The sequence below is a fragment of the Hydractinia symbiolongicarpus genome, chromosome 9, assembly GCF_029227915.1.
Source record: "Hydractinia symbiolongicarpus strain clone_291-10 chromosome 9, HSymV2.1, whole genome shotgun sequence".
In the NCBI taxonomy this organism is placed as follows: domain Eukaryota; kingdom Metazoa; phylum Cnidaria; class Hydrozoa; order Anthoathecata; family Hydractiniidae; genus Hydractinia; species Hydractinia symbiolongicarpus.
Window position 1 is genome coordinate 24,334,010 of NC_079883.1, and position 20,806 is coordinate 24,354,815.

The following is a 20,806-nucleotide window of genomic DNA, read 5'->3' on the forward strand; positions in this document are numbered from 1 at the left end:
ACAATAAAAGTTGAATACGAAATTTCTTCCACTGACTCAAAAACTATCTACAAGCTTTCTTCTCATCATGTGCGTGATTCACCTTCTTGAACAATCACTCTTTGATTTCCAATACCTTCTCCCAACTCAGTGATAAGCGAGCTTAAATTCATCAGAAATGTCACATCGCCTCTTTTAGAGAGTTGGTCTGGCGATATACCAGCAGATTTACCGCCATTCGAGTCGACGAATACGATATTGGATAATAAGTTCTTTTCCTGTGGAGTTATTTGTGGTTGCGTGATGTTTTCCGGCTGAGACGCATGTGTGTCGACGTGCGAACGAATACTTTGTATCATAGACGGATTTACGCCAGGTGTCAATGCATCCGATGATGATGTGTCTACGTTGTCAATATGATACACTTCAACTGGCGTCCCTCCCTGACTACTTATACCTGTCGTTATAAAATCGCCATGATTCATCAAATCGTCGCCTAAAGTCGACGACAGAACATTACTTGCGTCATGCGACGAATTTCTTATTTGTAGTTCGAGATCGGTCAAGTCAGTCGTGCTCTCACCGTGTTTTATTCTCAAATGCTCGCGTAACTTGTGAGTAACTCTATAGTTCTTTCCACAATGTCGACAACTGTATTTCCGCTTGATGTTGTGAATATGACGGTGTTGACTCAAGTTAGCTGCTACTGAAAACGTTCGCGAACAGAAATCGCATTGATATCGCTTACCGTCATTGTGGAATTCTTTTCTGTGACGGAGTAAGCTACTATGGCTGTCGAATATTTTTAAACACGACGCACAACGTATGATCATTTCGCCGTTGGAATCGGTTTGATAAAGCGTCGTTATATTCGACGGATCCTGTTCAGCGTTTCGTAAGTCAATCTTCGGCTTTATTACTTCCTTAGAAAACTCGTCGCCATCGTCCGACTCAACATCCACGTTCATTTGATCCGATGCGACGCCGATAGGGCCTGCATCAGCGTTCATCAAATCCGCCGCCATGTCCGACTCAAATTTATTCTGATTATTAACTATCGGTGTGTCTGAAGACGTCATAAAATTAATTTGATTGCTGGCTGTGGCTATGTTGCTACTTGAAACATTTAGACCATGCTTTTCTTTTTGTCTTAAGTCATTTTTATTGGCAGCTGCGGTTGTTTCCAGACGTTCTTTAACTAACTCTTCCACCAATAGACCATCGTCGCGATGATACTTCTTCCCGTAATTTTTATTGCCTGTTCGAAGATGAAAGCTCATGTGATTGGTCAGCGCGCATTTATGCATAAACGCATGTTTACAGATCTCACAGATGAACTTCTTTTCGCGATGCTCTTTCCTCATGTGTTGTTTCAAATAGTTGTCGCTCGAAAATGTCAACGTGCAGTACGTACAACGAAATGGCCGCTCTTCACTGTGACGCGTCATGTGAATTTCTAATTCCCTTTTACGACGAAAGGTATTAAGGCACTGTACACACTTGAACGGTTTTTCACCAGTATGTGTTATCAGATGTTCTCTTAAATGCCACAAACTTTTTAAAACTTTTTGACAACACCCACAAGTTCTGTTTGTATTCAGCTGCATGCAATCGTGGGCGCAATATTGGCTAGTGTCTGGAAACTCCAATTTGCACACGTGACATATTAACGGTTTCCCGCCAAAGTTTTTACAAATATGCGTCTCGAGATCGTTAAGCGAGGCAAAAAAAGCGTAACACCTTTCACACTTGACTGACTCTTGTTCGTTGTGTGTTTTCATGTGAAGAATGAGATTGGTTGGTTCATCGAAACATTCCTTACATACGACACAAATAAATTTACCATTTACTGTGTGTCTGTTTGACATATGACTTCGTAGACTGTTCAAATGCAGAAACATACGCCCACATATACCACATTTGAAACGTTTCTCGCCAGTATGCGACTTTATATGGGCGTTTAGAGCCGACGCCCACGCAAACACTTTATCGCAACGGTCACACTTATGTTCAAGTTGATCTAAAAATGTTTTTTATTAGCATACACTTTCTTATATGATACATGAAATTTTCCTTGTTTTTATATTAGCTTTAATACACCATACATGGATTAGCATGCATGCTTAATTTCTAGTGAATCTTAGCCTGATATAATTTAGCAGTTTTTTAACACCTTCTTACAAGGGAGGCCTAAGCACTGAAAAAATCATTCGAGTTTTCCAGGTTTTTCCAGAGTCGTAGAAAGTCCCGAAAGTCTATGTCAAATTTGAGCCGACAGATCGCAACCCAAAGGAGTTTAGTATATATCTGGTTGCATTTTCACTAAAAGAATTTACGTTTTTAAATGTTTAGGAAAATAAGCCGTTAAGGGAAACCCACCTTTTGGGATGTGGATTATAGCGTGTCTCTTCAAATGAGACTTCGTTAAAAATGTTTTCTCGCATTTGTCGCACTTGAAAGGGCGTTCACCGGTATGTTGCATCATGTGTCTGTTTAGTTGAAAACGCTGTTTAAATGATGCCGGACAATACTGGCATTCGAATTGATTGTTTTCATTCTTTGATCGAATACATTTCCGCTTCATGTGTGCTTTCAAATAAGTGCTTGTGGCGAAAAACGCCTTGCAGCGAGGACAAACGTGCAGTTGACCTGAAATAGATAAATGGATGTGTCGTAAACTGTAGTTCTGAAAAACGGTAATAAAAAGGCTACGTATGTATAAAGTACATGTACCATAAATGTTTTTAAAATATATATGTAACTCGTGTTAAAAACAAACGTACTGGGATCATCGCCACTCACGGTTGCATCTATACTGCTTTGTTGAGTAGCGTCAATATCATCTTTATCTAAGATAATTCCCTTTTCATTTTCACTGATTGTACCCTAAAAAAATTGAACAACCTTTAGACATAAACATGCAAACTAACAACATAATCGAACAGGTCTGTAAACAAGAGACACATCTTTATAAGAAAAAAAACCCGAAAACTTAAAACCCTTGGTTTTATATGACTTCATGTATAAATTATAAAAATTAAACAACTTTAAATCAGCATTTCATAATTTTTTATCTTCTAATTTCACATACGACTTATTATATACATTGAGCATTGTTGTAAAACACATCCCAAAATCCACCTTGCAGGTAAAACTTCATTTGAAAAAGGGCAGTAGAGGAAGCGTTGATAATTAGGTAGTCATTGAAGAAATATGGTAAGAAGATTGTTGTCCTACTAGCTCATGTTTTGGTTGATTGTCTTCAGATGGTAACAACTGATCCTGCTGGGCAACCACATTAAAGTAAACAACACCAGATTCATCTACATGAATGTTGGATGGTAAAACAGGAATTTGGATAGAAGCATCTGAGAATGACACAGCGGTTAAATTATCTGCTGGCAAGTACTCAAACGTCACGTTACTTTCACCTCCTTCACTGGCCTAACATGTAAACAATTAAAATTTTAGTTCACACAGAATTTTGAATACCATTTTGTTAATTTGTTATAGCTTCCTGGTACCAACAACGTTCTAAAAAAACCAGACAACTTTAGTCACATATGTAAATAGTTTTATAAATGTACGTACTGTAGTAATTAGAAATCTAAAGAAAAATCTAAATAAAGATATATACCTGTGATATTGACTCTTTTAATGAAATATCATCTGTTTGGTTTATATTCATACTATCCTTATTCTATAAAGCAATATAAAACATAAAATAAATGTAAACGGAAATATTTAACAGCCCATTAGAGTAATATAACACCGGAACCCTAGTTAAATAAATATTAATTCTCTTCGCCATTTAGTATTTAAAATCAATATATATTTTTAAAAAGCAAAAGCTTTTCGGCTTACGCCATTATTAGTACTATACAAAGTTGTAGTTGTTTGTCTAGTTAAATTTGCCATTATGGTGGGGATAAAAAAATATACAACTATACCTTGAAAATTTTAGTATTGTTGTCTTCACTGTTTATTATTTGAAAATCTGTATGATTATCAGATGACATCTAAATAAAATATTCATATTTTTTTAGACTGCTTTATCACTCACAAAATAGGTGAGGGTGTTTAAAATGCAATGCACCGATTTACTTACACCTGCACATAAACATTCCTAATTGTCTACTTAAAAGCTCTTTCTACTTCCTTAAGGATACTGTAAGGGTATAGACACATATTCAGTATATTTATTACTTCTCAAAAATTATGTTTTTTTCTTTAAAATTATTTATTGAACATAAAAGCAAATTAAATTGTCTATAGGATAATATAAATATGATTTTTTTCCAGGTAGCCATAAATCCACACCTTTGTTTTTTTTACTAAAACGTCCGAAGCTCCCCTCCGTTTCATTTTCTTTCTGCATCATTTTTATCAATCACTTTAGCATTACCATAGCAACAATACTTTGTCACATTTTTTCGAAAAAGCGTTTTTGCTCGCTCTTTTGTGTTTTAACCTGTCTTTTTCTTTAAATAATCAAAATATACATGAAATGTGACAAAGTTATTTGCAGCAGGTATCGATGAGCACATGTGCAAAGATTTGTTGAGTTTCTCCGTCGTAGAGGGAAGTTTCGGACATTATAAGTCATGTATACAACGTGAAAAACAAAGGTCTAAAATTCCTCGTAAAAGAGTTTTTTCTCAACCTAACCTTTACAACAATAGCCTATTCAAAGATGTAAAGGTGTTAAGCGAACTACCGACAACTCATTAAATATTTATATTATGTTAGAGAATATCAATCTCCACATATTTTTAATAAAAAAAAAAAAATTTTTTATACCATTACAGTATCCTTAAGACCTTTAATGATTATGAATCCTAGAATGTTTTTATGTTTTAAGAGGCTCAAACATAAGAGCCTTGAGCAATTGAGAATGCCATTTTTATAAGTCTGTGAAGGTTCACATAAAATGTTCTCTTAGTCATTCATTTGGTTGCATTATTTGAAAAAAAAAATTTTTTTTATACCATTACGGTATCCTTAAGACCTTTAATGATTATGAATCCTAGAATGTTTTTATGTTTTAAGAGGCTCAAACATAAGAGCCTTGAGCAATTGAGAATGCCATTTTTATAAGTCCGTGAAGGTTCACATAAAATGTTCTCTTAGTCATTCATTGTTCTCTTAGTCATTCAGAGACGAAGTTTTCTTCTATGTGGTGTGAGTGTTCAAACCAATTCGGTTTCTTGTTCACACTTTGTTTTTTGCACTTCGCTCCTAACATTGTTTAGCTACTTAAGGAAAAACATCAACAACAAAAAAAAAAAATATATATATATATATATATATATATATATATATAATAAAATATATATATATATATAATTATACAAAATAATTATATTATTGGTCCACTTTATGAGATAAATTTTTGCGAGATAAATTTTTGTGAGATAAACTTTCACTAACTTGGGTGAAGGGTCTCCTTAAGAGACAAGAGAGGAGTTGAACGTCCTCCACCATACCTTAGTTTAAAGGGGCGATTGTGGAAGTCCCATGAAATGCCACATAGTGATGGTGTCACTTTAAAAAACACCCAGTCCGGTCTGTGAACGGTTGGCGCTAGGAAGGGCATCCAGCTGTAAAACAATGCCAAAACTCTTTATTAATGGCCGTAAGAATAGTTAATCAGACAAACTGCGTAAACGGGGCTGGAACTCTAAGGAGTGAAGGTGTCGCGCACGGTAGGACAGATGTCAGATGTGAGCATCGTCAGACCGTTACCCAGCTATCACATCACAAGGTAGATAACACTAGGTTGAGGATGGCTAGTGTAAATGTTGGTACTCTGAGAGGTAGAGCAGGTGAAGTAGTTGAAATGTTAGAACGTAGATCTGTTGATATGTGTTGTGTTTAGGAAGTTAGGTGGAGAGGAGCTTCAGTGAGATTTGTGGAAGGTAGGAGGGCAAGGTATAAGCTTTTTTGGATTGGTAATAGTGATGGATATGGAGGAGTTGGCATATTCGTTGCAGAGAAGTGGGTAGAAAAAGTAATAGATGTTATCCGTGTTAATAGTCGTGTTATAGTGATAAAGTTTTTGATAGGTAATAGGATTGTCACTTTTCTGTCAGTTTATGCTCCACAGTGGGGACTCAGTGAGGAAGATAAAGATAAGTTTTATGATGAGTTAATAGCAGTCACATCAAAGTTTGGAGACACTGAACTTGTCATGGTGGGCGGCGACTTTAATGGTCATGTTGGGAAGTCATCTGAAGGTTATAGAGGTGTGCATGGAGGCTATGGATTTGGGAGCAGAAATAAGGAAGGGGAGAGATTGCTTGAGTTTGGAATGGCAACGGACATGGTGGTTTGCAACACATCATTCAGTAAGAGACAGAGTAGGCTGACAACATATGAGTCAGGTGGTTGTAAGACACAGATAGATTACTTTTTGGTTAGAAAGTCAGACAAGAAAGTGGTGAAGGACGTGAAAGTTATATCGGGGGAAGAGTGTGTTTCCCAGCATAGGTTGCTGGTTTGTGATATTATCTTGAAGAGTGTCAGAGAAGCCAAGGGAAAGTACAGGCCCCGTCGAAAAGTCTGGAAGCTGAAGGAAGAGATTGTAGCAAGACAATTTAGTGCAAAAGTTCAGCAGTTAGCCTACAATAGTCAATGTGATAGTGACAATGTTGAAAGTACTTGGACTACTTTGAAGAATTGTCTTCTAGAAGCTTCTGATGATACCTGTGGGTGGACGAAAGGACCAGCTAGACATAGACAGACCTGGTGGTGCTATAATGAGGTTGACCAGTGTATAAAGGAAAAGAGGAAACTTTGGAAAGAGTGGAAGTCAGGTGGTAGTAAAAATATTTACTTAGAAGCTAAGCCGCGGGCTCGTACAGCAGTGTATAAGGCAAAATCAGAAGCAGAGAGAAACAGATTTGCAGATGTGTTAAGAAGGGAAGACCAGCGCAATGAGGTATTCAAGATAGCAAAGCAAATGAAGAAGACTAATCAAGATATTGTAAGTGAGAAGTGTATACGTAATGATGAAGGTGTTTTGGCTAGCACAGAGGAGGAGAAAAGGGTAGCTTGGAAGAATCATTATCAGAGGTTGCTTAACACTGAGTTTGATTGGGACGAGGATAATTTGTCTGATGATGATGTCGTAGAAGGGCCAGCCATGCAGATCAAGACAGAATGGGTAGTGGAGGCTATTGGGAAAATGAAGATTGGCAAGGCTGCAGGAGTATCGGGTATTGTTGCAGAGATGGTAAAAGCATCTGGATATATTGGAGTTGAGCTTATTACAAGTCTTGCTAACCAGATTATAAAGGATGGTGCTATTCCGAGTGAGTGGCAGTCGAGTGTAATAGTGAATTGTTTCAAGGGCAAGGGTGATGCATTAGAAAGGGGTAACTATAGAGGTTTGAAGTTGGTTGATCAAGTAATGAAAGTTATTGAAAGAGTGATTGATAAGTTACTTAGAGAAAGAATTGATATAGATAAGATGCAATTTGGTTTTGTTCCAGGGCGTGGCACTACAGATGCAATATTTTTACTCAGACAGCTTCAGGAAAAGTATTTAGGAAAGAGAAAGAATCTCTATTTTGCCTTTGTAGATTTAGAGAAAGCTTTTGATAGAGTGCCACGTAAAGTTATTTGGTGGGCTATGAGAAAATTAGGTGTGGATGAGTGGCTAGTTACGATGGTTCAGTCTATGTACAGAAATGCTAGAAGTCGTGTCAGGATTAACGATTCACTTAGTGATGAATTTAGTGTAAATGTTGGTGTACATCAGGGTTCTGTACTTAGTCCTTTGTTGTTTATTCTAGTCTTAGAAGCGCTGTCGATGGAGTTCAGAACAGGTTGCCCATGGGAGTTATTGTATGCAGATGATTTGGTTCTCATAGCAGAGTCGATGGAAGAATTAGTTGAAAAGTTTGAGAAGTGGAAGAAAGGACTAGAAGAGAAAGGGCTGAAGGTAAACACAGCAAAGTCTAAAGTCATGATAAGTAGCATTGCAGCCAAGTGTGACCTTGTAGTTGGAAAGTGGCCTTGTGGAGTTTGCAGGAAAGGGGTTGGTAGTAACTCAATCTTTTGTCAGACTTGCAAGCATTGGGTACATAAGAAGTGCAGTAGTATTAGTGGAAGGTTAAGAGCTGGCATACAGTTTGTATGCAAGCGTTGCAAAGGTGAGATTATAGAGAATGAAGTATTTCCAGCTTTAATGATGTACAACAGTGGCTCGTTAGAGATAGTTAAGAACTTCTGTTACTTAGGTGATATGTTGGGCAGTGAAGGGGGTGTTGGAAGAAGTGTTACTTGCAGGATAGGTTCTGCTTGGAAAAAGCTTAGAGAGTTACTTCCTTTATTGACTAGCAGAGTCCTGTCAATTGAGGTAAAAGGTAGGTTGGATGAGGCCTGTGTAAGAAGTGTTATGTTGTACGGTAGTGAGACATGGGCAGTGAAGCAGGAAGATCTTGACTGTTTAGAAAGGAATGATATGAGAATGGTTAGGTGGATGTGTAATGTCAGTCTGAGAGACAGAAAGAGTTCAGATGAGCTAAGAAGCAGGCTAAGTCTCTGTAGAATTAAAGATGTTATCCAGATAAGAAGATTGAATTGGCTGGGGCACTTGGAAAGAATGGAGGAGGATAATTGGGTAAGAAAGTGTAAAGACTTGATAGTTCCTGGGGCAAAGCTTAGAGGCAGACCGAGAAAGACTTGGCAGGAGGTTATAAGGACAGACTTGATAGAGAGGAAGTTGAGTTTAGATCTAACACAGTCTAGATCAGATTGGAAGAGGGTCATTATTATACCCCGTCCAACCCATGCTAGCATGGAAAACGGACGTTAAGCCGAGAATGATGATGATGATGATGATAACAAGGATTTTTCAGTTAGAAAAAACTTCTAAATTCTTAGCATAATTGAAAATGTTATAAATTTTCTTTCTTGAAATAAGATTTCTAAGTATTTTGTGCATAGCTTAGTGGATAAACTTTTGCGAATGAAGAAACTCGCACATTTTCACTAGATAAACTTTCACGAAAATAGCGAAAACCCGCGAATGTTTCTCTCGCGAAAGTTTTTCCAATTAAAGTATGCAAGATGCTTATTTGAAAAATAATGTATTGTGCATTTTATGATCAAAAGACCAAGCAAACCTCTTCTGAACCCTGAAAGGACACTAACCAAACATTTTTCTGACAAGCCTTGTTGCTAAATTGTTAAATTAACTCTGCCAGGAGGTCAAAAATAAAGTTGCGTGCAATTGTTTGTAGTGCAGAATAATTTGGTTATCATTGTTATAGTCTTCTTGAAAATGACTAATTGCATTACATAAAATTAGTTTTTAACTTGTTTCTTTTTTAAAAATAAGTTTCTAAAGGGTTAAAAAGAAAGGTTTATTTTCTTTCCCCAAAAATACTTTCAGCATTGGCATAGGTTTATTTTCTTTCTCCAACAATACTTTCAACATTAGCATGAAACCCCTCTCCCTTCCCCCTCCCTCCTTCCATTTTCAGCAAAGAGACAGTACATTGAATACAGTTTGCTGCAAAAATATTAACAACAAGAAGCAATTGAGGAGTAAGGACACTATTATAGCTATTTCAATCGTGTTTTAAGTTAGCTATAATTGCTAATGCTACTTGGAACTCTAATTTTTTTAATAAGAATACTATTTATAACCTTTCTCCCAATTGAAAACTGATGGACAGAAATCAGATCGAAGATCTTTGTTTACTTTCTCTGTCATGCACCATATGTTTGAAATGTGTGTGCAGAAGGTACCGTGGATGCTTGACTTCTAAGAAACGTCTCACGAAAGACCGTGTATATTCGGACGGCTGTGCATGTTAAAGATCAAATGCAAAAATAAAAAAACGTAATACTTATTAAAAAATGCTACCTTCTTACTCTGTTGTATTATTCCAAAATTATCTAAAAACCCGTAGAAATATCCACATCTGTTTTACGATGTAAAAAGCTCCACTATCTGGCCATGATGGTTCGTGTATATCGAGCTTGCTAAATTATTATATTCTCACTCCCCAAAACTATGGTCAGGGAGTTCGTTTGAAATTTAGTTTAGTAAGTTGGCCCATTATTTACAAAAGACCTGCCCAAAGTTTTTGATTCCAAGACAAACAATGGAGGAAGCGATAGCCCTAGATAGCATTCAAGCGATTGCTGCAAGTTTTGGTGCCTCGTTTGATGCAGAAAAGATTATCGATACCGTGCTTGAAAAGGTATTAGCAGATTATAGTTTGTAGCAGGTTTGCTGCAACTTCAATGTCATTGTTCCAGTCACGATACAGTTTCTGAGAACCCGTCCACTTTTTCATTCTGTTTCTTCACTTACTTGCAAGCTCACTAAAAATACCTTTCACTTTCGTTACTGCCAATGACAGGTCTGTATTCTTTAGGGTAGGGATTTAAGAAAAAACACATTGTTCACACTCTTGCAACTCTTAATAAACCCAGGGAGATTTAAAGAGAGAAGGAGATACATCTCAGAAACGTCCATTTAAATTCTATTCAAATTTATTTTGTTTATGTGTTCCTTTAAACCCATCACGGCGCCGCTTTTGCTGTATTTTTACATGCCAAAGTGAGACAAGTGTTTTAACGACAAAGCAGAAGTCAAAAAACGTATTAAGAACTATACCCAACATAAATAAAACACATGGCTCTGTTGAGCTATAAGAATTAATGCTGGAGAAGTTTATATTATCCCCACTTGCAAAACGATTCAGCTGGTATTTGGAGCTTAAAATGTGTAAATTGTTGCCCCCAGATATGATATAATTTTATATCTTGTAGATATTTCTGTATGTTCCCTCCTAGCACAGCGTCAGTTAAAAAATTTTTAAAAATATTACTGCAGTAGGGGTTGCATATTAGTACATATTTTTGTCTTCAAAGTAGATAGATAGATAAATGTGCATATTTTACATGGCTAGCCTCACAAATATCGAGGGATATACCCTGTCTATTATTTCCAGGAGGGGCCATGGCTTAGATGGAGAGTCCTAGAGTATTTAATGCTCATTTTGAGCGACGCAGACCCAATTAGGGCCCGCGCTCTACTAGACAACTCCCGGCAACATCCAACGGCCCACACAGTGTGCCATCTTCCCAATTTTCCTCACATGGCTTGCGTTAACCCGGGGCTATGGTAACATTCACTCGCCCATGTTGAATCGCCGTCAAGAGGAAATTATTGAAAGTTATTGAATTTTCGGTATAGAATCGGTGTTCAGTGGCTATTGTTTCTTTCATAGAACAAAAGAAAATATTATTCATTCGTTACTATCTCTAATTATGTGTTTTTATTTTCTAACATTGTTTTTATATATATCTTTATGTTACCATAATTTTCCACATATTCTGCTGTTTTTAACTTATTTTTTGCATATACCACCAGAAATGTTTAAAAACTGATTTTAAACGATCAAATACAAAGCAAACAAGTTTTTACCGCTAGTAAAATAATTTATGATTATGCAGAAATAACAATGAGCAACAGTTACTTTTATAATTTACGCGCAAGATTTTAAAAAATTTTGTTTACAAAACTGAATTTGAAAACAATAAACAAACCTGTAAATCGGCAACGGATGGTTCTAATAGAAACTGAGATGTATCTCCTTCTCCCTTTAAACCTTCTTGATAAAACACAGGCCTATCATTATTGTTCTATTTTTTATTTTTTCAATAAATTATTTTGAACTTGAACTATATTTTTATCTTTCCATCATTAGATCTTTTTGTTGTGTTTAATTTTCCAAATCATTTTATAGTTAATTTATCTGTGGGTAAGAAATTTTATTAAAATCTTTATCTTTGCTTGTTTGTTTCAATGGGATGTATCACACTTTAGATGATATTAGTGCTATGTACAAAATGTTATTGTACCCCTAAAAATATACTTTATGTAAAAGGACTCCATTAAACTTAAATTGGTGATTCAATATGGGCAAGTGAATGAATGTTAGGGAAATTGAAGAGATGGCACATTGGGTGGGCTGTTTGATATTGCAGGGAGTAGTCTGGTAGAGAGCGGACCCTAATTGAGTCTGCATAGCTCAAATTGAGCATTAAATAATAGGTATATATATTCCTCGATGACTCAGACTTTCTTGTACATGTTTTTCTCAAGCCTAACTATTCAGCTTAATATTGTAAAACGAAAGCAATTTCTATTCCATCATCAGGATTTTTTTTTACTATCATTTTTTGATAGGTATAGGAAAGGCTACTGAAGTCTCATTTAAATGCTAAAATTAATTCAAAACACTCTCTAACGGAGTCAGGGAAACGTCACATAATACTTCAAGCAAAAATCATTTTATCCAATTTTCCTTACCCGTGTCTTGTTGAAATTGTTAAAGCCCCTGGGTTTCTTGTTTAGCTTAAAACATACTATTGAATTTGCTATCAATTTGCTTTAATTGCTATCAAATTAAACCTCCTTGGGCATATTAAAAACATATGCAGAAAAAATTTATTATGTAATATGCAAGTGGAAAACAAATGGCTCCACAAGTACACATTGGATTTATTCGCTTCTTAGATGTGGCAATACAAGCGGAGACCATACCACAAACTATGGCAGATGATTTATGCTAAGTGCGTCCTCTAAACCAAACCATCCTTAGGGGTTCCATTTTTGCATTCTAAGAATCCATTAAATTTTTTGTATATGTTTAATAATGCTTAAAGTAACTATATATAAGATTATATTGAAGAAGAACTACTTTGTTCATCACTAACAAACTGCCAAGCAGTGAGCGGGATTTGATCCGCAGTCCCCAGAAAACATCCGTATTTCATTCTGTTGAGAATGAAATACGGATGTGCTATGATAAATATTCACCTATATGTATAGAAACCATTCGGATAAACTATCTGAGTTCATCACTAACATATTGCCGCACTTAGTGTAGTGGGTTCATCTGCGCCTCCTAGTTCTTGGGACCGCGGATCGAATCCCACTCACTGCTTGGCAGTTTGTTAGTGATGAACAAAGTAGTTCTTCTTCAATATGACTTACACGCATTATACTCGCCCGTCATGATCAGAGGTCTGATCGGGGTGAAACATTCTCTGTTGAGAATAAAATATGGATGTGCTATGATAAATATTCACCTATATGTAAATATAAGATTCTTTGTATGTATTTAATAAGGCTTAAAGTAGCTATATATAATCTTCAGTTACAAAGTTATTTAATGTTCCATGCTACAAAGTTGTGTGTGTTGTGCAGCTGTTTTTTCCTATCTGAGATAAACATGTGCCATACTTTTGTCTTACAGGATGGTACAAGATATTATAAAGTGAGATGGGTTAAGTATTCGTGGGAACCTGCAGCAAGTTTTACTCATTTGGAACATCTTATTCGTGAATTTTGGAATCAATTTGGCCAGACTCCTGAAACCTTACAAAATGTTGCAAACAAGGTACATGTACATGTGTAAAATGACAGAAACCTTTTGAATACCTGAGGGGATTAATTTTCGCAAATTTTACAATTAGCCAGTTTTACAATAATTTTTGCCGGAACTTGTGGACTTTGCAAATTTTTGTCCATTTTGCGAATATTAATTCCTGCAAAAAATATTTTGCGGGAATTAATCTGCTATTTCTGCTATTTTTTTAATTTTTTTAAAATAATTTACAATAATTTTTTTCGTCTGATTTACCTAGAAAGGCGTATAATATATAAGTGAAGCTCTATTTCAGCAATATTATTTAATGTCTTCTACATAAGGCCTGCAAGATTTTATTTTTAAAGAATTGCTCGCGATAGTTAGTTCTGAACATTTATCAACATCTACAAATAATAGCTTGCTATAAAAAGAAAAATATTTAGTGATTCACACAAGCCATTTGGAAATGTAAAAACAAAATGTTCGGTAACACCATTTCGGGGCTGTTCAAAATTTTAACGATTTTTGCGGAATATATCTCTAATGGTTTGTCCTTCAACAGTTGTTGTTGTTTTTTTGTAGAGACAAATCACGCCAAGTAAAATCTCGCTTACCCAGGAATTACCAACACAGGTGCAATCGTCAACAGATGAGCCAGGCATAGCATCAATTCTTACGTCGAACCCCATCGCCGATAACATAACACAAGTGCAATCGGCAGACACATTGCAGATTCAACCTTCTGCTATCCAAATCCCAACCTCGTTTACTCATTTGACAGCGTTATCAGCTGCTGTAACACCACAACATGTTGAGATCATGCCGCAAATTCAACAGATACCTTTGGCGGAACCAATACAGCAAGCCTCACAAGGTAGATTTATCTTCACTAATTTCGTGTGAATTGTGTCTCTTTTGCTTTACTTTACTTTTTGACTGACTATACACCTTTCCCGAATTAGTTTTCTTTGATGTATATACCACTGCTATTTCTCAACTTGTCAAAAAAAATGAATGTGATTTTTGAGATTATCACCCAAAACTTGATAAACTTTAGATGTATACAGCAAACAAACAGTGTTTTTAATTTTGTACTAATTGACTTCAGCTTGAAACAGAAGCTTATTCGTACAAGTAGAAAAATAAGAAGACTTTGACCGTAACATTACCACCAAAAAAGCATTTTAATATGCCCAATTAAGTTGAAAATTTATACACACACCAATTCAATGATAATGAATATGATCTTAAAGCCAAAACATCAAAATCGCATAATTTTTAAAAACATGCAATTCGGGCAACATGCATTGACTGTCTATCCTTGTTATATGTTGTTACGCAGGTTTAAATGATGGTAACCCGACTATGAAGATGATTCCAGATAAAAGAACGCGTGGTTCTGGCTCAACCAAGAAGCGACGAAAAATACCTGGAAACTGTCCTATTTGTGGGAAATTTTTTAAGTCTACCACAAATATTGCAGCACACAAGAAGCTTCACACAGAAGAACGACAGTACCACTGTCAAGAATGTGGGAAAAAGTTCCGACGGAAGTTGCATTTAAGCCGTCATCTGGAGTCGCATGCCGGCATCAAAAGTTTTGTCTGCGGTATCTGTGGTGCATCCTTTAGCAGTAAATGGTAGACTTCGTTGTTTCATACTTGTTTTAAATTTTTTCCGTTCTTTGTTTTTATTTTAGTTTGTGCCGTCTTAATTGTCAAACGTTGTGTTTTCATTTGTTCATTATTTCTTACATTTTTTAATGATTTTCTAATTATGTACTTTTGCGTGTTTCAATCGTTTGTCCTACCGATTTCTTATTTGTTCGTTTGTGTATGTGTTCTTTAATTAACTCTTGTTCTCAATTTTTTTGTTGCGTTGTTTCGTTTTTCCGTCCGTGTTCTCTCTTCAAAGTTCCATTTTTATCTTGAAAGCTGTTCCCTACTTGAAGAATCACAATAGAAAGTAACTAGTCGGTGGCCTGTGGATAAATTCACGGGATCACCCGTTCCTTGTTTACCGCATTTCGTGCGTCTCGCTACTTGCGGTACCATTTTGCGCAGAGACAAACTGAATACGGCTATTATAAATATAGAGGCGTTGTGATTACTTTTTAGGTACATGCAGGCTCATGCAGTTATACACACGGGAGATAAGCCTTTTGAGTGCGACACGTGTCAAAAGCGTTTCAACAACAAAGCTAATTTAAATAAACACAAACTCATCCATGCGAACAAACGGCCATTTGTTTGTAATATATGCGGCCACACCTATCGTCAGAGTTACGATTTGAAACGACACATGACCACGCATTCAGAAGCTAAAGACCATGCTTGTGAACAATGTGGAAAAACCTTTGCGCGTAGGACATACCTCCAGAGACATTTACTAACTCATAATGGAGAGAAAAAGTTTGCTTGCACGCTATGCAACCGAAAGTTTTTCCAAAAAGGTCACTTAAACTTTCATATGAAACAACATAAAGACAAAATTCGGATAAGCGAGACTAACATGTCACAAAAATCCGTTCTCTCAAATATATCAGTATTGAGTGTTCTGCAAAAAGTTAGTCATCCACCTGTAAATAATATATCTCATATAAACAACCAATCGCAGGGGAGAGAATTAACTAATTGTACTTCAGAAACAAGCACAGCCTCGTCGAAAAATAGTGATCAAGTAACTGAAATGTTCGAAGGAGCAGTCGACGCACAAGACCGATTAACAGGTGTACATTCAATCCACACTGGTGCAATCTCAACTGAAAGCGAGTCTAGTCTGATTACGCAAAAAGAGGGAATCGTAACCGTCGTCGGTAAGATTGATCACGTGGAAGACGGAAAGAAAAATGAGAACAACATGAACGCGTCTTCTCCAACTAATGGTCCTTCAACAAAATCAGAAGAAACGTATTTTACCGAACCGCAGAATGGAATATTGGAGTTTTCCAATTCCAATCAAGTAGTGCATATGTATTTATCGTAAGTTAAAATCGTAAATAAATAAAATATTTTCAATAATTTATATATTTATGGTTTTTTTTTTTGCGATTTAATATGTATTATAATTAATATATCCTTGTCGGTTAGTCTAACGTACTAATTTTTGCTAGTTTCGCAAAATTCTGGAAAAATAGTAAATTCAGTGCCGTGACCGCCGGGAGGAGGGCACATCCCCCCATAATTTTCCTACTAAAAAAAAGAGAGAGAGAGAAAGAAAGAAAGAGAGACAGTTTTAGTGTCATTTCTCCAAAAATTAGATAACCCAAGAAAACTACTTTTATTTCAAGTTATAAAAGTTACAAATGCTGTTAACGAACGATGTCTTTCAGCTTTGAACCGCATCAAAACTTACCTTCGAGCTACAACCACTGATACACGGATGGATAATCTGATGGTATTACATATTCACAAATCATACACTGATAATATGAAGTAGCTAACAAATTTATTAAAAAGAGAAAAAGTCGTTCAGGAATATCCTTCCCATAGATCATTATTATAAAAACCATTGAATGTTTTAGGGGGCTGGCAGCACATTTTAAAAAGTCCAAATGCGATGTAAATTTTCTAAAAAACGCCAGCACTCTTAAAATTTCTAGTGTTCTTGTCATCTTTTATATTGTTGTAATCGTGTAAGGTTTCTGATGAAAATTTTTATCTAAATTTTGTATCCAATTAAACAACGCAGCTTTTCTAAACTACTGAATTATCGAAACATTCATTGTGATTTTTAAGAATGAACCATGAGTTCATTTTTAGCCAATCTAGGAATGTAAAATTTAAAAATGTCCCACTCTTAGGCTTAGGCTTATAAATATGTCAGTCAATGAGTGTTCATATAGATAAAAAATAATATATACAATATAATAAATCTTGTAATAAATAATGATAATATTTATAACAAATTATGACCAAATTAATTAATTTTTCTTTACCTGCTCCATAGTTATTAAGATTCTTCCAGCTTATATTTTTTGTGACATTGGTGCCCTGTACTGAGACATCAAATGTATTCAAGTAGCATCAAATCAGGCGGCGGAGATCTTTATTTTTTTAGAAAAAAGCATCGGCTAGGTAAACAGTGTCTAAATTAAAGGCTTTGTTATAATAAGTTGGGATACTGAAAAAAGAGACACGAATTCACACAACAATAGCGTTGAAAAGTTTGATTACACTATTTTTGAGACTTATATATTTATTTTGTATATCATTTTTTTGTGATTTCCAACGCCTGAGCAATCTATAATCATCTATACTTGGACAAATGATGCGTTTGTACTTCGTCTGGGAGGTTAAAATGTCGAAATTGTCCCTTGCCACCCACCCAAAAATAATGGGATGGTCCTATTTTCTAAAAGCTGTTATTGTAGTTGTTGTTGTTGATGCCTTTATTACCTACAGTTTTATCACAGACTTAAGTAATTTGAATCCTTATCTTCAGTTTTATTGACGTAAGTCTCATTCAGGTAACACAATAGGGACCTCCCTTTTCTTCTCAGCAGATGGATATTGCTACGAAAAAGTAAATTAACTTTTTAATATAGGATAGGTTTATATTACAACTTAATCTTATAAAAGGACTGCGACGATTATGTTATTGACAGACATGTAATGATGCAAATTTTCGTAATTTCTTACTGTCATGTCATTCCGAAAACAATTTAGCGTCAAAAATTTTCCTAACAAGAAAAATGACGTGGGACACTGCAATTGTTAAAGTAAACCCATTGTAACTCTATATTAAGGGCCCGTTGTGATTCTTTATATACTTCTAATCACATATGTCAAATAGTGTATCGTGTATACGTCCTTTTAAAGCTTTTTATTTTGAAATTTTGGATTTAGAGGAAAATTGGTTGCTATACAAAATATTTTTAAAAAAATGACGTCAAGTTTAAAGTGCTATTGAGCATTGTAAAAATTTTGCCGGAGACAAGTAGTTTTGAGTCAAAATTTCGACTAGAGCGGTGTGTAGCTTACAAAAATCAGCAGTTGGTGTCTCTATACATCTTTCCCGGACCATGAGTCACACTTTTTTTAAAACTCGTAAAATATGAATAACATATTTGAATTCAGCATAGTTTGTTTAATTTATGTGTAAAGTTTAACTTGATACGCCAACAGAAAGTGCTATTTTGAGGAGACATATATCACAGTTAAAGTCTTAATGTTCAAGTTACCATGTCCCGCCTCGTTTTCAAAAAGAGGTTCGACATGCCACAAATCTTAAAATTAGAATAGCAGGTTGTTTACTTGCTGCATTGTTTCGAAATTTTCTTTGTTTATGACATTTTTGATAAGGAATTTAAGTCTGTTGTCCGTTTTTCATAAAACTCAACAGAAAAAGTTGCGGCACATCAAAAGAATAAGTCTCGGGAAAGGTGTTTTATGTTCAACATGTGTCGAAAACGCAGCAGTTTTAATTTTTCAGAATAAAAGAGAAATAGAGCATTACATTACATTTTATTTCTCTCTAATTTTCTCCATAAATCTTCCAAAACCGTGGCTTACCTGGGTATAAAAATGTTTTGCGAATTGACTCACTCGCTGTGAAATCGCTTTCCTCTGACGTTTTTTATGTCTTTACTGACAGGGTTGTTACAGATTTGTGTCTGATTTTGTCAAGATTTTTAAAATGATACAGGAAAACCCAGATAAAAGTGTTGTTTTTGTCGGAAGTCAGGATTATTTGATAATCCGTGATTTCGATAAAAAAAGTTTGGGAAAATGTCTGGAATTAGCTTTATAAGTTAATAATGCACGTGTTTCAGTAATTCTCTCGGAACCTATTACTCATTAACCTCGTTCCCAGAATTCTTCTACGCCCATAATATGCTGACAGGACGTCTCCAACCTTGCTCTTTTTCTCTTACTGACATTCTTGGGGAGCAAAATTGTCAGAAAGGGAAAAAGAGTCCTGGAGGTGGCTCGGTATTATCCTTGGCCAATCGAGAGCCCTGGGCTCTTTGTCTCTTTTTTATAACGGCCTTCCCTTCTACCTAAATCAAATCAAAAGAAGAAAAAAAGCCTTGGAATCGAAGTTGATCATTGGCGTAAAAAAATCGTATCAGCGAGGTGACTTTTCGCACAACAAACAAATCTTTTTGCACACAAATTTCTCCGGCGTTATTCAAAGATAAGGCGGAACAAACACGTAAATAGGATTTTGTAAATTTGTGTGGGAAAATAAAATTTTGTGTCCTGATGTAATTAAGAAATTTAAATAGTATTTAATTGGTTCACAAGCAATTAGCATTATGGATTGTATTAAATTTCTTTATAAACTTAATCACAAACTTAAGTGGGTTAAAAACTTTCCCACAGAGGTTGCTATTTTTTAATACTTTTATTTTCTCATGCTTTCTTTCTGGGTATAAACAAAATGTTCTCAAGAAGGCGACATTGGATTTCTTACCTTTAATTTTACCTTCATTGTACAATATGTAATAATTGAGATAGTAAATCACCCACAATCTCTTTATCAGAGCTTTTTTTTTAATTAGCGTCCAATACTTTGAGAAGCGAAGAAAGCGTTGGAGGTCAGGTTCGGTCGAACTTACCGACATAATCTAAACTTAGTAAACTCATGAAAAGGTAAAGTGAACCTCCTTTCATCCTTAAAGTTGTTTTTCATTGTAACAACTCTTCACAACAATAGAAAAAGATTCACACGTAACAGAAGAAATTCGGGGGAACAGTTTATGTATCTCCGATGTTCCAGGATTTTGGTTGACGCGAGCTAAGACTAATGAAGGAAAAATTTAGCGATAAAATCTATTCCTAAAAAATAATATACAAATATCCTTTTTATATCAATATAAATACATTTATAAATTATCTAACGTAATATACGAAATAAAATATTCAAAAATGCACACGTAGTAGAACATGCATGCACACGCATGCATAGCAGAACATGCACATGAAGATAGGATCTGTCTATCGGCAACTATACATAAAAGCTTGAGCCCAAAGTTTTTCTTTCGTGTAAGGTAGCCGTTCTGTTTCTTTACAGTCAAAATGATCAAAGGTTTTTCTTAATGTGTCAGGAGAATCGAAATTACGTTTTGATGACAACTGACCTCGCAGCGAGCCTGCGCGATGTCTTGATAGCAATGGTGATAACTGACTCGAACGCTCGCTGTGTCGCGATGACGTACGTGGGCGATATTGAATCACATGATCACTGCTTCTCAATAACGATCTGCGTACAAACTTAGGTGATTTTGGGTCATCAATGGGTGCTTGCGGAAGCTTCATAGGTCCACATAAGTTTTTCGCAGGTACTTTTAACTCATATGGAAGTAACATATCATCATTGTGTTTTCTTCGAAAGAAACAAGTCGCCATTTTGTTTTTTTCTTGTCGGTGTGCCACACTCTAGCGCAGTTGTTTACGTTATGTGTATAAAAATAAAAAGTATAG

At 35.6% G+C, this 20,806-nt stretch overlaps 2 protein-coding genes across 3 annotated transcripts; one reads left to right on the forward strand and one right to left on the reverse strand.

Annotated features, from left to right (window-relative positions):
* Positions 1 to 10: 10 nt before the first annotated feature.
* LOC130657430 (zinc finger protein 665-like) lies at positions 11 to 9,978 on the reverse strand. Of its 2 annotated transcripts, none has more exons than XM_057460412.1 (7): positions 9,857 to 9,978; positions 3,930 to 3,998; positions 3,617 to 3,679; positions 3,217 to 3,423; positions 2,763 to 2,865; positions 2,359 to 2,628; positions 11 to 1,999 (listed from the first exon to the last, which is right to left on the reverse strand). In XM_057460412.1, exons 2-7 carry the CDS (start codon positions 3,996 to 3,998, stop codon positions 66 to 68), a joined length of 2,646 nt encoding a protein of 881 aa, XP_057316395.1. In that variant the 5' UTR covers positions 9,857 to 9,978; the 3' UTR covers positions 11 to 65. The 2 variants fall into 2 exon arrangements, with proteins under 2 accessions (XP_057316395.1, XP_057316396.1); XM_057460413.1 differs by lacking the exon at positions 9,857 to 9,978 and adding an exon at positions 9,637 to 9,781.
* Positions 9,950 to 17,276, forward strand: LOC130657431 (fez family zinc finger protein 2-like). Its single transcript, XM_057460414.1, has 5 exons — positions 9,950 to 10,196; positions 13,266 to 13,409; positions 13,962 to 14,253; positions 14,722 to 15,019; positions 15,497 to 17,276. Exons 1-5 carry the CDS (start codon positions 10,098 to 10,100, stop codon positions 16,362 to 16,364), a joined length of 1,701 nt encoding a protein of 566 aa, XP_057316397.1. The 5' UTR covers positions 9,950 to 10,097; the 3' UTR covers positions 16,365 to 17,276.
* Positions 17,277 to 20,806: the final 3,530 nt, after the last annotated feature.

What these genes read in the sequence shown, in the direction of transcription:
- LOC130657430 (XM_057460412.1), bottom strand. Translation starts at nt 3,998, where the DNA reads ATGTCATCTGATAATCATACAGATTTTCAAATAATAAACAGTGAAGAC. An exon ending in CGTGAGTGGCGATGATCCCA is followed by an intron (nt 2,629 to 2,762) that starts GTACGTTTGTTT and finishes TATCTATTTCAG; the next exon opens with GTCAACTGCACGTTTGTCCT. An exon ending in TATAATCCACATCCCAAAAG is followed by an intron (nt 2,000 to 2,358) that starts GTGGGTTTCCCT and finishes AAACATTTTTAG; the next exon opens with ATCAACTTGAACATAAGTGT.
- LOC130657431 (XM_057460414.1), top strand. Translation starts at nt 10,098, where the DNA reads ATGGAGGAAGCGATAGCCCTAGATAGCATTCAAGCGATTGCTGCAAGT. An exon ending in TACAAAATGTTGCAAACAAG is followed by an intron (nt 13,410 to 13,961) that starts GTACATGTACAT and finishes GTTTTTTTGTAG; the next exon opens with AGACAAATCACGCCAAGTAA. An exon ending in AATACAGCAAGCCTCACAAG is followed by an intron (nt 14,254 to 14,721) that starts GTAGATTTATCT and finishes GTTGTTACGCAG; the next exon opens with GTTTAAATGATGGTAACCCG.